At 34.7% G+C, this 15425-nt stretch overlaps 1 protein-coding gene across 1 annotated transcript; it reads left to right on the top strand.

Annotated features, from left to right (window-relative positions):
- The first annotated feature begins 5002 nt into the window (after positions 1 to 5002).
- LOC120090359 (putative serine/threonine-protein kinase) lies at positions 5003 to 14887 on the top strand. Its single transcript, XM_039047969.1, has 7 exons — positions 5003 to 5457; positions 5785 to 5888; positions 6053 to 6165; positions 6912 to 7122; positions 7619 to 7856; positions 13465 to 13615; positions 14313 to 14887. Exons 2-7 carry the CDS (start codon positions 5813 to 5815, stop codon positions 14643 to 14645), a joined length of 1122 nt encoding a protein of 373 aa, XP_038903897.1. The 5' UTR covers positions 5003 to 5457; positions 5785 to 5812; the 3' UTR covers positions 14646 to 14887.
- The last annotated feature ends 538 nt before the right edge of the window (positions 14888 to 15425 follow it).

The following is a 15425-nucleotide window of genomic DNA, read 5'->3' as shown; positions in this document are numbered from 1 at the left end:
CCAAGAATACCCTCCCTCATCATAGAGGGTAGCTAACAATGGCAGGAACATCAAGTGAACAAAATGACTTGATTTGTCAGAAAATAGACTTCTAACCATCATTTGTAGTATATATGCTCGTGTATATCTCATGACGGTTTCCTCATCCGCATCATCGGCGAGCTTACAGAATTGTATCCCTAACCATATCAAACTTAACCTTGATCCTTTAATATTATTGGTGGGTGGGGTCACACCCAAGAATAGTTGACAAATATGTAACCAGTCATCATACATCACTCTAAAGATCGACTCACCGTCAACAGGTAACCCGAACAACACTTCTGTGTCCTGTAGAGTGATAGTGCACTGTCCAATGGGCATATGAAATGTATGCGTCTCAGACCTCCATTTCTTGACTAGTGCTGTGATGAGATGCCAATCTAGCTGAATGAATCCTAATCTGGAAACTCTATAAAATCCAGACATACGAAGTAACGGTAGTATTTGAGGGTGAAGTGGGATAGTGCGATGAACAACTGCCTCTATACGTCTACAGGAGACTCGCCAGTGGTACGATCTTGCCATACAACTGATGGTTGATGAATCGATTGGTTATACAAAACATCGGGATCAATCGGATCTGGATTTAAAGCCATGATCTAAAAGAAAAAAAAGTATTTATTTCTTAAGTATATAATGTACAACTTAATAAAAAATAACGTACAACTTAATAAATTATAATAAAAAAGTTAACTACATAATTAAATTATTATTTACACAATAAAAATACTATTTACACAATAAAATATTATTTGCACATTAAAAATATTATTTACACAATAAAAATAGTATTTACAAGATAAAAATACTAATAATAAAAATCCTTAACTGTCTAGAGTCTGTCTTCGTAACGAAGGACACTTCCTTCGATTATGACCTAATTTATTACAAAACCCATATCGTAGGACACTTCCTTCGAGCGCTTGATTCTATCCAATCCATCACGTTATGGTATCGTGAACTTTCTGGTCTGCTAGGTTTCCTCAACAATAATGGGTCAGCATATAAGACATGCATTTTAGGATGCATGATCTAGTAATCTTCATGTGGTACATGTTGAAATTGAGGAGAATAACATGCGACATACGTTGACAGTTTATGGTAGTCCTCAATAAAATCTTCGTAGTTCATGTTAAAAAGTGAGCAAACTGCCATAAAATGCGAACATGGAATGCCAAACACTTGCCACTTATTACATGAACAGTACCGCTCAGACCCATTTAGCCTCAATATTTGAACATTTCCTCCTTTAGTATTGAGGTTGTGACGTCGTGTCATATGTAACACATATTCATATCGATTGTATGATTGTACTTCATGTTTACTAGATCTTGCAACCCATTTATTAATTTTTTCATGTACATACCTGAATATTTACTCACTTGGTATTATAAATATATTTGAATCATTTTTTTAATTACAAAAAAATATTATCGGGTGTATTTATCTCGTCGCTTCAAAGCAACCCTTATTTCTTCTCTTATTTTTTTGAAATAATTTACGCACTTGAAGAATGTTATTTGAGCACGGGCATTTATCGACAACATTCGAGCTCCTTTGAGGATTCCATTTATGCACTCTGATAGATTTGTCGTCATCGACCCATATCTGAACCTTCCATCATGTGCTTGAGTCCATTGATGCATACCAATGTTGTAGAAAAACTCAGACAACTCCAATTTATTCTTTTGATGTTCTCAATGGCTTTATTGAATTTTCGAATTTGAAATTGACATCCGGTACGATAAACATAATTCTTTAATATATTGAATTTGTCTTTTTTTTTTTTTGTATTGAAGTTGCCGACAATATGTCGTAAGTAGAATCGATGGTGATATTTTAGTTTTGTCCAACTATTTGCTGGATAGTTCATTGTTGAGATAATGCCAGCATGTTGATCTGAAATTAGACACACCTCTTCGTGTGTAACAATTTCTCTCAAATGTTTCAAGAACCATCCTCATGAGTCTGCAGACTTCTCATCTGCAATGGTAAATGCAAGGGGAAGAAGATGCCCGTTTGAATCAACTGATGCAGTAATCAGTAACTTTCCTCGATATTTTCCATACAAGTGGGTACTGTCTATCTGAATCATCAGCTGACATCTATTAAAATCTTCTATACAAGGACCAAATGCCCAAAATACAGAAGTAAGGATGACATATCCTTCAGTTGGCGTTTCTTTCACTCTCCACTCCATACGTATTCTGGGATTGATCTACTTAACCATATATAACCACCTGGGTAACAATTCATATGACTCAACCCAGTCATTGATCACTCTAGCCAACGCCTTTCTTTTTTCCTCCCACACCCTATGGTAAGGAATATGATATCCAAATTTTGTTTTTATGTTGAAATGCAGTTGTGCCACACCGACGGATGGTTTTTCTCTTACGACATCACAAAACTCTAGTAAAATCATCAATGAATCTAACTGCACACGACTTTGACTAAGTTCTGAGTAAAAACATGTATGTTGATCAACATATTTAGTGATCTTAAACAAGTCATGCGACTTTTTCTTTGTTGCATGAAGTCTCCATTTGTAGCCTTCTTCCCACTTCTTACACCAAATTGTCCAAATTGTCCAAATTGTCGGAGTCAATTCCACAACCTCATGTGGTGCATGACACTTAATAGCAAAACATTTGACCGCGTGTTGTAGCATTTCTTTGTCTTGACAAATCATCCCCTTATACAGTTGGGTGTTGTTGACATCCATAGAGGCTACAATTGGGTCATGTTCTTGAATGCTATCTATTACATTCATATCCAAATCGTTGAATGTATCTAAAGGTAACTCATGTTCATGACCATCAAAATCCAATTCTTCAAATTCATCGGCCATTCCTATTCTAAAATCCATGTATTAATTGTTAGCTACCATATCTTCATCATCATAAAGTGGTGCAACTGATTCAAGATCAGGGTCAATACATTGAGTCGGATCTTCAAACTGACTAAAAGATGCATTCATGTTTATATCTAACCCTACCTTATTCACATTAACATATAAATGCACTAAATTCGGGAGTGGCATCACGATTGGGAACATCAAGTTCATTGCTTGTTCATTAGGAATAGGGAATGACATAAACCTTATTGACCCTAATGGTGTTAGATTAGGATGTCCATATATTATTTCTAACTGATTTGCTCTCATATTTATACCAAGTGACATCCCTACCATTTCAATGAATTGTTAAAAAAATAAGTCAACTGTTCACATTGATGCCAAAACCCCCACATGGTGGTTAGTCATAATTAACTCCATCAACACCATCAATCATACTACCATTAGTAAACAACACAAATCCCAAACATTTGTCTACCATTTTCTAAAAAAATGACAAATTGTACATTACTAATTATTTTACTACTTATCAAATTTAAATACAAAAAAAAAAAAAACAAACAAAAATATAAACAAAGTATAAAAAATATCAAAAACTAATAAAAAAAAACTCTGAATATCAAACTTAAAACTAAAACAATTGAATATAATGACAAAAAAAAAAATTGTATTAAATAACAAAAATAACTACTAAACTTTTTAAAATGCACTAATACTAAAAGAATAACACTGAGGGAAACTGCATTGTATGACAAATACATTTTAAGAAATCAAAGTCATGACTTCAACTTTTTTGTAATTGCAGGTATGGCAATCACATAGCAATCACATACAAATCAGATAGCAATCACATAACAATCGCATAGAAATCAGATAGCAATCAAATTTTCAGGTGGAAATTTTTTTGCCATGTTTGCAAAAAAAGTAAAACTTAGGGACGCGCGCTAAATTTTCAATTTATTATTTTTATTAAAGTTGCAATTGCCCCTAACACTAATACTAACAAAATCTAATATTATTTAAAATGCAGGAAAAAAATATTAACATGGTAGGTCTAACATAATATAAATAAGATTATCAATATATAAATATTATTGAATTCAACAACTATTAAAAAGATTAACCTGATAGATCTACTAATAGATCTATTAACATTAATATATAAGAAATTAAAATGGTATATCTAGAATAATACAAATATAAAAAACTAGTAATAAATAAAAAGTAAACTCACAAATCCAATAGCGGTTTTACTTTTTTTCCTCAAAATGACAATAGTCCATCTTTTCTTTATTATTTGTTAAATATGAAAAATAAAACGATATGAGAATATGGATCTATAACTTATTTTTAATTTAGAAAAAAATTATGAATTTTGTTGAGTGAACGTTACCTTTTTTTGTTCTTTGTTTCCCAAACAGTAACAAAAACTATAAAAAAGAAATATAATAGTATGAGAATAGGAACAAAATTTATAATTATTTAAAAAAAAAATCAAAATTTTGTAGAGTAAATGTACAAACCTCACAATTTGATGGACAAATGTGGAGAAGAAGAGGATTTAGTAACAATTTTTGGAAGAAGGAAAAGATGATTTAAGAGACAAAAGAGTAAAAAAAGGAGAGTGATTAAGAAGTTTTGGAAGAAGAAGACGACAGAGAGCAACCGGAGACTAGCAAGGCAGAAGGAAAATTGTGATCTGAGAAGCTGATGGTAGGATTTAAAAAGCTAACCCACGGATTAATATTCACGAAGAGTTATAGACTGGGAAATGGGGTTTAAAAAATGAGTAAGCTGACCCACAGATTAATATTCATGCAGAGTTACAGACTAGAAAATGAGGTTTAAAAAGTGGGTAAGCTAACCCACGGATTAATATTCATGCAGAGTTACCGGCTGGGAAATGGAGTTTTAAAAAGTTGACCCACGACTTAATCCCTCTCTCTTCCTTAAACGTGCCAAACTACAATATATCTCTAAATACTTTTCAAACTACCCTAATTCATCTCTAAATACTTTTCAAACTATCCTAAATCACTAACAAATCCTGTTGATGCAACTCATTTTCCATTCCATTTCAAATAGATAACCATTTTTCATTTGGAAAGAAAAAAAAACCGTCACTTTCGCCAGTGAGAAGGGAATGGGGGCTGCAAACCGAGTAGGTGAGAACACGCCAAGAGCAACAAGACGACCTGGCGATGAATTTTTACTTACTGGTCGAATGGGGTTGGTTGAACTTCGAACCAAAGAACACCACATCGCCCGCCAATCTTTGTCAAACCAAAAGGGGGAAGAAAATTATATACAGCAAAACCTCTTGACTGTTTCTTCTTCCTTGAAATGGGGACGATTGGCTGGAACGAGTGATCCGTCTAATTTCTGTGGTTCACTTTGCTGCGTCTTCCTATTCGACAAACGATCATCGAATAGCTAGAAGTTACGATCCTTTTCATTATCCTGGTCTATTTTTCTGTGCTCAGAACAGCTGCAGCACGGTGAATTGGAGAGAGAAGAGGCTTTAAGCCTTTGATGGAGTATTGATTTCGTTCTGGAGGTAATTCTTCTTAATCAAGCTGTAGTTTTTCTACGAAGTTGACTGCATTACGTTGCTTGGTTTTTTGGGGTTTTGGGGTTTTCTTATATTATATATATGCACGATGGGCTAGATTGATTATTATCATTGTCTAGTTTTATGGATTTTCCCCACTTCATTTGATTTGGGGTTCAGGAGTCGATGCCGTTACTCTGCGCACGAGATTGATTCACTCGTTTAATTTTAAGTTGGCCGTAGAAATACCATGATTGCAATATTCTCAATCTGTATATTGTGGTAAACGACCGAATGAGACCATGTTTGTTTTTCTTCTTCTTCCTGTTTCTGCAGAAGTTTACAGAATTACGGCCCCAAGTATGAGTTGCAGCTGCTTCGGTTCCTCTACTTTGGAGAAGAAACGAATCTCTACACGTGCTGATAAGGAACTGGACAGTAAGGACTCGAATAAGCATTAGTCTTTTAAGTATACTCAAATGCAAACATAGATATGGGAAATCCATTACTTCAAAAGTGTATCAGGAAATTATGCATGTATATCGGGATTACCATCGTATGCTTTATATGATTTTCTTTTTGCTTTATTTTCTGTTGCCTAGCTGACTTGCCTGAGAATGTAAAACAATTCTCCTTCAATGAATTAAGATCTGCTTCGGAGGATTTCCATTCGAACAATAGAATTGGACGTGGAGGTTTTGGAACTGTTTACAAGGTAAAAAGAATTTGTTGATGATGTTAAGCGGATGTTATCTGAAGGCACTTAAAATTTTATCTTTTTGAAGGTTCTCTTCTTCTGTCAGTGCAATCTTTTCTTCTTCATATGTAATTATGAAGACATTTAAGAATTGAGTTGATATCAGTTATCTGATCCACCTAATAATGTGTATTTGAGCTCACTTGATTTTGAACTGCCATTAGACTTCTGGAATCAACACCTTGGAGGTTTAGCTTCAAATTAGTCATTTAAAAGTTCATTCGATAAAACACTAGTGTTGTTTTTTTTCTTCTTCTTTATCTGCTAACATTGAAGATGTTTTCAAAATCCTAGTAAAAATTTGAAGATGTTTTCAAAATCCTAGTAAAAATTTTTGAAGTTAGAAAAAGAAAATTTAGAAAATCTATTCTGGATTTTGACATTGGGCCGATTCTTAAAATTATAATCTACTAAAAGAATTGTTAGGAAACAAGTTTAACTGTTAGAACAAAATTATTAGCAAAGGGCCTAGATTACTGCAATAGCAACCACCTTAGGACTAAACCATAGCACATTTTAGCAAAATAGTTGACATTTGTTCTAATTTTTACATAGGTAGGTAATCGTTGTGCTTGATATGTTTAAAAGCACTTTGCTTTGATGAGAAAAAACATTAATATTATATTGTACAATACTCAGAATGGATGTCTTTTCCTTATTCCTGCATGTGTAATGAACCTTACCGAAAGAACATTTGTTACCAGGGCACATTAAGGAATGGAGTACAAGTTGCGATAAAGAAACTCTCTGTAGAGTCTAAGCAAGGTGCTCGTGAATTTGTGACAGAGATCAAAACCATTTCAAATGTTAGGCATCCAAACCTTGTTGAGTTGATTGGATGCTGTTCTCAAAAAGCTAACCGGATCTTGGTTTATGAATATTTGGAGAATAATAGTCTCGACCATGCTTTGTTAGGTATTTAAGAAGATTGTTCTAATTAAAAAACATGTATCTTTGATCTTCTTTGTAATTTATTGTCCTTGAGTAGGCTTTTTGGGGTGGGGCGAGGTTGGGGGAGGGAGCACTGGATGGGTCTTCTGGATGCGCATAAGGGGGTGTTTGGGACAAGGAGTGGAATAGTGAGCTCTGAGGAGTTATGAAGTCTAGGGAGTTGTGAGCTCTTGGGGTCCATAGTATAAGGAGTTGATAAGGTATAAAATTGATGTTTTCTTAATAGTGGAAACCACAAACTCCTTGGGCCAAACGAGGAATGGAGTTCACAACTCTTACTTCCCAACTCCTACTTCACAACTCCTCGTGCCAAACACATCCTAAAACACTTTCCATGTGGTTTGGGGGATGCTACACCTTCCTACCCTTCCCACTTATAGGAATTTATGAACTTACAGCTTTGTAGTAAATGCAACACTCTTGCAGCAGTAATAATATTTTCTTCTTTTCTTTTGTGTAGATCCTAAGACCACAGGCGTCAACCTGGATTGGGGGAAGAGGTCCTCTATTTGCATTGGTACTGCTAGGGGTCTTCAATTTCTTCATGAGGAAGCTGTTCCCCGTATTGTGCATAGAGACATCAAGGCTAGTAATATACTCCTTGATAGTGACTACAATCCGAAAATTGGTGACTTTGGATTAGCCAAACTTTTTCCCGATGATATTACTCACATTAGCACAAGAATTGCAGGAACAACGTACGTCATATTACAATCTTTTTTGTTTTGTTTTATGTGGTTTTTAATTTGACTATCCTTACTTTTGTTACATTGCTTTCACAGTACTTATGCTACACCGTACTTCCCTATTGCATTTTATTAATGTTTGCAAAATCAAGTCTGTTGTGGATAATTGCCTCAATTTGGCTTAGGGATCCCTCTTCCCTCAGGGCTTTTGGATGTGGTTCTCTCTCTTTTGTTTAACATAAAGTTTCTTCATTTGCTACAAAAAAAAAAACAAAAAAAAAAACAGCCTCAACATGAATGGTGTTCATTTTTCTATTGGAGCAAGTAGCATAGCATTTAGTCATGATGCTAAATTTATATATAGTCCAAGATGCTATCAACTTTTTATCAACATGAAACATTGTAAGCTTTCCAGCTCCTTCAACCAATTGGCGTGTTCGTTTTCTTGAAGAGGAAACAGTAATTTTTATTGATATAATATAAAGAGTAATGCTAGAAATACAACATACCAAATAACAAGAAAATAGTGCAAATGATACATAAGTTAAACTGAGAAATGAAAGCATTCTAATTTAAACAAATGTCCTGAATGGAATAATCAGCAAACGCTTTGGATTGAGAACACCATGGTGAGACAAGAAGACGAGCAAAGCCCAACTGAACCAACCAATCTAAAGATTTGTCATGAAAAACCCATTGGTTACGCTCAAATTAGATCTTTGATAACGAAGTCTTGACTGCATTAGACCATAATAATCAGATCTAGAGGATAATAATGAACCAACCAAGATTTTAGTGATATTATCCCGAAAGGAGTTGCCAAAGACCCAATAGAGATTAAAATATGATAATAGGTACCACCAACAGGAGTGAGAAAATGAACAATAAAAAAACAAGTGCTGCAAATCTTCACTGCCTGCCACACATAATGGACGGGAGAAAGGTAGTACGACTGGAATTTATGTTGCAAAGTAGCTGAACAATTGTAGTGATCCAAAAATCATTATCCACACTAGAATGCTAATGTGCTTAGGGCTCTTAGGTTTCCAAAAAGCCTGATAGACCTCCTTTTCAAGAGGGGATGAGGCAATCAAGTGCTTGGATAATTATCTAACTGAAAATTTTCCCTGAAGAATCCAGTGACCATGGCCTAGAATCGGCCTTAAAAGGATTTTATAATTGCTCCCACTTTGATTGTTCCGGATTGAAGTTCTTGTCTGTATCCCCTTCGGGATTTTTGTGTATTTTATTTTCTCTAGTGATGTGTCAGTTTGTTATTTAAAAAACAGTAAACACCAATTTCTGACCAGTTTCTTCAGTTGCTTGAGGTAAACTTACCAATGCTTGAGAGCTATTGACCATTAGGGCTCTTATTTTCACCAAACTTGGTCATCATTTTAACATCCTGCACATGTTTTTGTAGACTTCAATTTTGTGTAGGTTAGCAATAAAGGTTGCTTGATATGCTAGGAATAAACTCTTGTTAGATGTTATAGAGGAACCCCTAAATCAGTAGAGTAAAAGTGTAAAACTTAGGAGACATAATGGTATGTTCCATGGCTTGAGGATCAAGATCTCAGGAGCTTCGGTAGTGACCATGACTACTAAGAGGCAAGGCCTATGAGGTGAAAGGAACCTTTGGTGCCTATGGGGTGAAAGGAACATAAAACTTTTTAATGATACTTTTTCTTCTAATGCTCGGCTTTTTGAGCTGATTTTGTCTATTGCTTTTTCTTGGTGTAAATTAAAGCACCCTTTTACTCATTTCAGTTTAGCCTTTTTAGTCAGTAATTGGCGATCTCTATTGTAATTTTCTTTGCTCGAGGTTTTCTCCATATTCATATCAATGTATTGTTTTTTTACCAAAAAAAAAGAAAAAAGAAAAAAACTAAGAGGCAAGGCCGCCTTTAGCCTTGTAGTATCTATCTTAGTAGGTAGCTGGTACATAGCCCATGTTACTTATATCATTCCATGCTTAAGAATGCTAGTCATTCTTGGAGCCTTGTATGGCATCTTAAATTCTATTCTTGGTCTCATATGCTAAGAAAGAATTGGCGAGAATACAAACAGCTTCAGCCACAGGTCTATTGAATGCCAAATATTTTCAGCAGTTAAAAGGAGGAGATTCTTTTGCCTGGGGACATTGTCCATGGAACTGGTGACCTAACACATAATCATAAAGTTTCTGCCTGGATATAGAATCTCTCCTCTTCTATGCATCAAATTTTTTTAGTACCAATCAAGTTGCCAAGTTTTTCTTTCCAACAGACGATCATCTTGATATACTGCATCTATTCAAGCCATGGAACTTGTTGAAGCTATTCGGAGTGGTAAGTTATTGGTATTGGTTGAGTGGTTTTGATTATTTCAGAAAATTTTTGCATCTTGATCTTAGTTGACAAATGTTTTTAGGATTCCCCTTCAATAATTCGGGTATAGCAAGGAGGTGTAGCATAACGGACTTCCTAGGAAAGAGACAACAAGTTTTGGCAATAAGGGTGAAAGAGAAAAAAGTTGCCATTAGGTAGGAAGGAACACAGGATTGGAGGGGATCTGATACCATGGAATCATTCTCCATATCTTTTCTCGTAATTTAAACTTGGGCAAAATACACTTTTGGTCTTTGAGGTTTGAGCTTATGTCTTTTTGGTCCATGGAGTTTTAAAATGAACACTTTAATTTTTAAGGTTTGGAAAATAGTTCTAAATGGTCCCTAAATACATTTTGACCTCTAGTTGATTCACAGAAAGATGACGTGGCACTTAAGTAAGTGGTCGTATCTTGCTGATTGGGAAATTTATTAATTTAATATTTAATTTAGGGTTATGTGTGGCTATCTTTCCTTCCTCTCCCAGCCGTCAGTGTTGGATATCATGGATGAAGATGGTTTGAAGATGAGAAGACTAAAGATCATTTATGTAAGCCTCTCTGTTCCATTTCTTTTTTCTTTTTATCCTCCTAATTTAAAGTTTTCGCAAAAATTTCAGAATGAACATATAACTAGAGTATGAAATTTTCATAACACTCATTCACTCAAGCAAAATGAAAAGGGGAAGCAAACATGGGGTAGTGGAGTTTTGCTTATGTGTTGAGTCCTTGGTTTTCTCGCTCAATTAACTGCACGTATGAGAGTGATTTTGAAATTGTTAAAATCATTTTTGTCATGTTCAGATTATTATGAAATACGTCTTTAATCACTTTAAACTAATTAAAGATTTAATTTTTCATTTTTAAATGTAATTATCATATCATCAAAATTAGCTTTGAATGATAAAAAACATCTTTTAGAGTGATTTTAGAAATGACAAAGGTGATTTTAACCATTTTAGAATCACTTCCGAACATGCTATATAAGTATTAGGTTCTAAGAGAAAGACAAACACATGTTGAAAATATTTTTTTGGCATTCCTATTATTTGAAGAGAAGAAAATTAAAAATCTAAACCTAAAAGAAAAATATGGGACAAGAACAATGAATATTGGACCTGAAAAGAGGGAAATGAGTGAGGGAAGCCAGCGAAGACGATGGTGGTCGACACACTAGTTAGAGATGAGAGGCCATTGTGAGGCCTCTAATTCTAAAGACTTCCACCATGAGGGGTGAGCAGGTAAATGGACGAGGGTAAGTGATATGAAAATCCTAGCAATTTGTAAATTAGGAACCTTTGGTTACTTGAACCCCTAATAACAAATTTAGAACCCCCAAAATCAATTTAGCACAACTCCAAGAGTTAGAAAATTACCTTGTGATTGAAGACCATGAGGTAAAGAGAACTATCTCCCTACTCAAGGTTTGAATACTCCACGAGCAAGTTGATCAATCTTACTTGGATGCTTAAACATGCAACTTTGGATCAGGAATTTAAAAAATGATGGTGATAAATCTCTGTCATCAACACAGATGGAAAATATCATTCTCAAAATTCAAAATCCAAAACTATTTCGTAGCTTAATGACCAGACTTTAGATGGCCTCTCCAAACCCTAATATGTGTCGCATCATAGATCTTTGTAAAATGAAAAAAATACCCTTATTTAATATGTTTGAGAAAGGATAAAATTGGAAACAATAAAACTTCATTTAAATTATTCAAGAAAATATAAACAATAACTTTGAACCTTTGGCGGTTCATATTAGTAAGTTATTTTGGCAGGAGGGAACATGTTGTACAACCTGATCTGTGGGGGGTTGAGGTTTATATAGCGTTTTTGCACGTTGTGTAGGGGAATGTGTTTGGTGAGGATTTTGGTGGCTAGAGTAGCCTTGCAAAGAACCAACTCTCTCAAAAAGCCAAGTAACTTTGGTATTTGTTATTTGCATTTTTGTTTGTTATATTGTAGCTTGGAACTCTGTTTTTGTGCTCATTAATTCCAAGGAAGCTACTCGTTGTTGGTCTTGCTATTTTTTGGTGTGAATTTGCGGGAAATATTATTAGAGACCTAACGGCCACATAACCCTAAATTGAATATTAAATTAATAAAATTTCTGTGTCAGCAATATACAATCACTTACTTAAGTGCCACCGCATCTTTCGGTTGGGACTCTATTTTTGTGCTGATTACTTCCAAGGAAGCTACTTGTTCTTTCTATTGTTTAGTGTGAATTTGCATGAAATCTTATTAGATACCCAACAGCCACATAACCCTAAATTGAATATTGAATTAATAAAATTTCACAGATACAACCACTTTCTTAAGTGCCACGTTATCTTTCCATTAGTCAATTAATGGTCAAAATGTGCTTAGGGACCATTTAAAAAACTATATTCCAAACTTTATGGATTAAAGCGTTCATGTTGAAACTTTAGGGACCAAATAGATACTAAACTTAAATTTTAGAGACCATAAATGTATTTTGCCCTTTTAAACTCCATACATTTACATAGTTTATACATGACATGACTCTACAGCGATACAGGATAAGGTTGAAAAAGAATAGCAAGTCTGACCAAAAAGAATAGCAAAAGAAAAAGAATTCAAATCCTGAACATGACTCAGGTGCCTTCAGGAAAGAATTATGAACACCCGACAGGCTGGGTTCATCTCGGATCTTATATGTGCTAATTTTTCAGAAATGAATTACTGCCGATTTCTCTATATTAATACGATAGATAAGTCTTGTGCACACATTATGCCACGTATATCAGCTGGTTGAGTTACATTGTAGGAGAGGCAGTATATGCGAATCAAAGGGTAATTTAAACCAGCCAAAGGATAAAAACTCAATGCCAGACAATTTTGGCCTGGGGATTGGTTCTCTTTTTCCTGATAAATACAATCATCGAGTTATATATATATATATATATATATATATATATGTTTGTTTTTTCATTTCTGTTGGAAAAGAAAGTTGTTGGCGAACAAATTAATGAATATATGTAAGATCCAGAGTTGGGAGTTGACACTAGAACTATTGAATGGTTTGCTTTGTTACCCAGGTTTAATTCAGTCATACTTTTTTGGCTCATATGTCTTTGTTATGCTGGCACTTGGCAGATCTCAGCAGATGGAGAGAACATTCATCATTTGATATGTTTTTTTGTATTGATGTTCTTAAAGTAGAAGTTTAAACAAGAATTGCATGAATATTTCTCATCATCTTGGAATATTGTTTTCTGCAGTGGTTATTTGGCTCCAGAGTATGCAATGGGAGGTCAGCTAACTCCGAAGGCTGATGTATATAGCTTTGGAGTCCTCATCCTTGAAATAGTTAGTGGTAGACGTAGCAGTACAGTTTTTGGGAGAGAAATATCAATACTTTTGCTGGAAAGGGTACGCTTGCTCATATCCAACTTTACAGCTTCCTTAATTCTTGTATATTTCCCATTTGCGTTATTGGTACTTCATTGCCTTAACGTAGCTGTTGATTCGGGTTGGGGTTAGTGTTTTGAAAAGTCCTCTCCGGCGAGTGCCTAGTTGCTAGGTGCAGGTTCGGATGCGAGGGGCACATTAGGCACACGCTTATGTGAAGCCCTAAGGCCCAAAGCCATGGGCCTGGAGCCTTTTTCATTATTTTGGAAAATAATAATAATAATTAGGTTTTTTCTTTTTTTATTAACTAAAAAAAATAAAATTAACTAAGCCTAAATACAATTTTTTTTCCTCACATCAACTATGCTTTTATATACAGTGTACTTCCAAAAAAAAAAAAAAAGCGCACTTTTTCTCATGCTTTGCGCTTAGAACTCCTGAAGACTATTGCGCCTTGATCTTCAAAAACACACTGGTTTGGTTACATTATGTACCTGATGAGAAGCTTGAAACTTATGAATTTGTAGATTCTCGTTTTGAGTTCTTGTGAGCATTGAGTGATTGTGCCATGTCTTAAACCTGTTGAAAAACATGCCCAATAGATCTATCTAGATAGTAGATAGCATTTTCTTTGGTGTCTTTCCTTACATGGAATCTCTTATATTTCTTCACCAGCCATATTGTAGCTTATTACAATCAGGTAATTGCCATGAAACAGGTGTGGGAGTTATATGAAGAAGGAAAACTCTTAGATATAGTAGATCCTAGACTAGGAGATTATCCTCGGGAAGAAATGCTTAGGTACATGAAAGTGGCTCTTTTTTGCACGCAAGCTACTGCAAATCGACGGCCAGTGATGAGCCAAGTCATTGACATGCTTACAAAGAAGATCAAGCTTAACGAGAAGTTACTTACCGCCCCGGGGTTCTACGGAGGCTTGGGGATTAGTGACATTCCTTCAGTGAGGAAGAAAACTTCCAAGTCGAGCACTTCCACTAGCAACGAGATGAGCTCTGCAGCCATCTCCATAACTCAAATCACCCCCAGATGAAGAAGACTGAAGTTCTAAGACTTTTGCAGATTTTAAAAAGTTGAGTTCATTGTTATTAGTTAGTTTGATTTTGTTGAAGCATCTCATTGTTAACATTGGGTAAATATTAGAGCTTTATTTTGTTGCGGATACCGAGTTGCACATACAAGTTGCAACCTCGACGCCAAGATGTTTTATCAACTGGTAGGATGTTAATACCATTCATATTATTCAACCATTGAAATGAATGTTCCAATGGCTCTTATCTCTTCTCATTTTGCTTTGATCCTGCTTTCAAAAGGCTCAAAGAATTACAAGAGCCTTTGATCATTTTGATTTGTGAATTTTGTGTTTTAATATTATTGTTATTATTTTAATTTAAGAAACATACCTTACATTATTAAGAGGGAGAGTACAGAGATATATTCCCACACCAAGTGCAAAAAAGAATCCCAACTGATCTAAATATAAGTTAGACTCTAAATACAAAAGAATTTAGAAGTAAAAGATCGAGTAGAAAGCTCGCAGAAAGAGTAACCAAATTCCAAATGGTGTCACTTAACTTTCAATGCTGTATAACATTGTTTGAACTGAATAGTGACTTGGGGGATTTATGGTTGAATCGAATTCAGCTGTGAGATACTTCAAAATCAAATCTAATTATTTGGATGGTAAGTTCATATGAAGTATTGATTTCAGACTTCTGGTTTTAGTTAGAGGGAAAAATCATTTTCTTTTTCGTGTGGAAAAAGGGAAAATTTCAACTTAATTCATTCATTCAGTATATTTATCTATTTATTT

This window comes from Benincasa hispida, chromosome 11 (genome assembly GCF_009727055.1).
Source record: "Benincasa hispida cultivar B227 chromosome 11, ASM972705v1, whole genome shotgun sequence".
Classification (NCBI taxonomy): domain Eukaryota; kingdom Viridiplantae; phylum Streptophyta; class Magnoliopsida; order Cucurbitales; family Cucurbitaceae; genus Benincasa; species Benincasa hispida.
This window is presented reverse-complemented; position numbering and strand designations above follow the sequence as displayed.

Bases quoted from the DNA above. Each gene is read 5' to 3' on its own strand.
- LOC120090359 (XM_039047969.1), top strand. From the start codon at position 5,813: ATGAGTTGCAGCTGCTTCGGTTCCTCTACTTTGGAGAAGAAACGAATC. The intron at 5,889-6,052 runs GTAAGGACTCGA...TCTGTTGCCTAG, and splicing joins TGCTGATAAGGAACTGGACA to CTGACTTGCCTGAGAATGTA. The intron at 6,166-6,911 runs GTAAAAAGAATT...ATTTGTTACCAG, and splicing joins GTTTTGGAACTGTTTACAAG to GGCACATTAAGGAATGGAGT.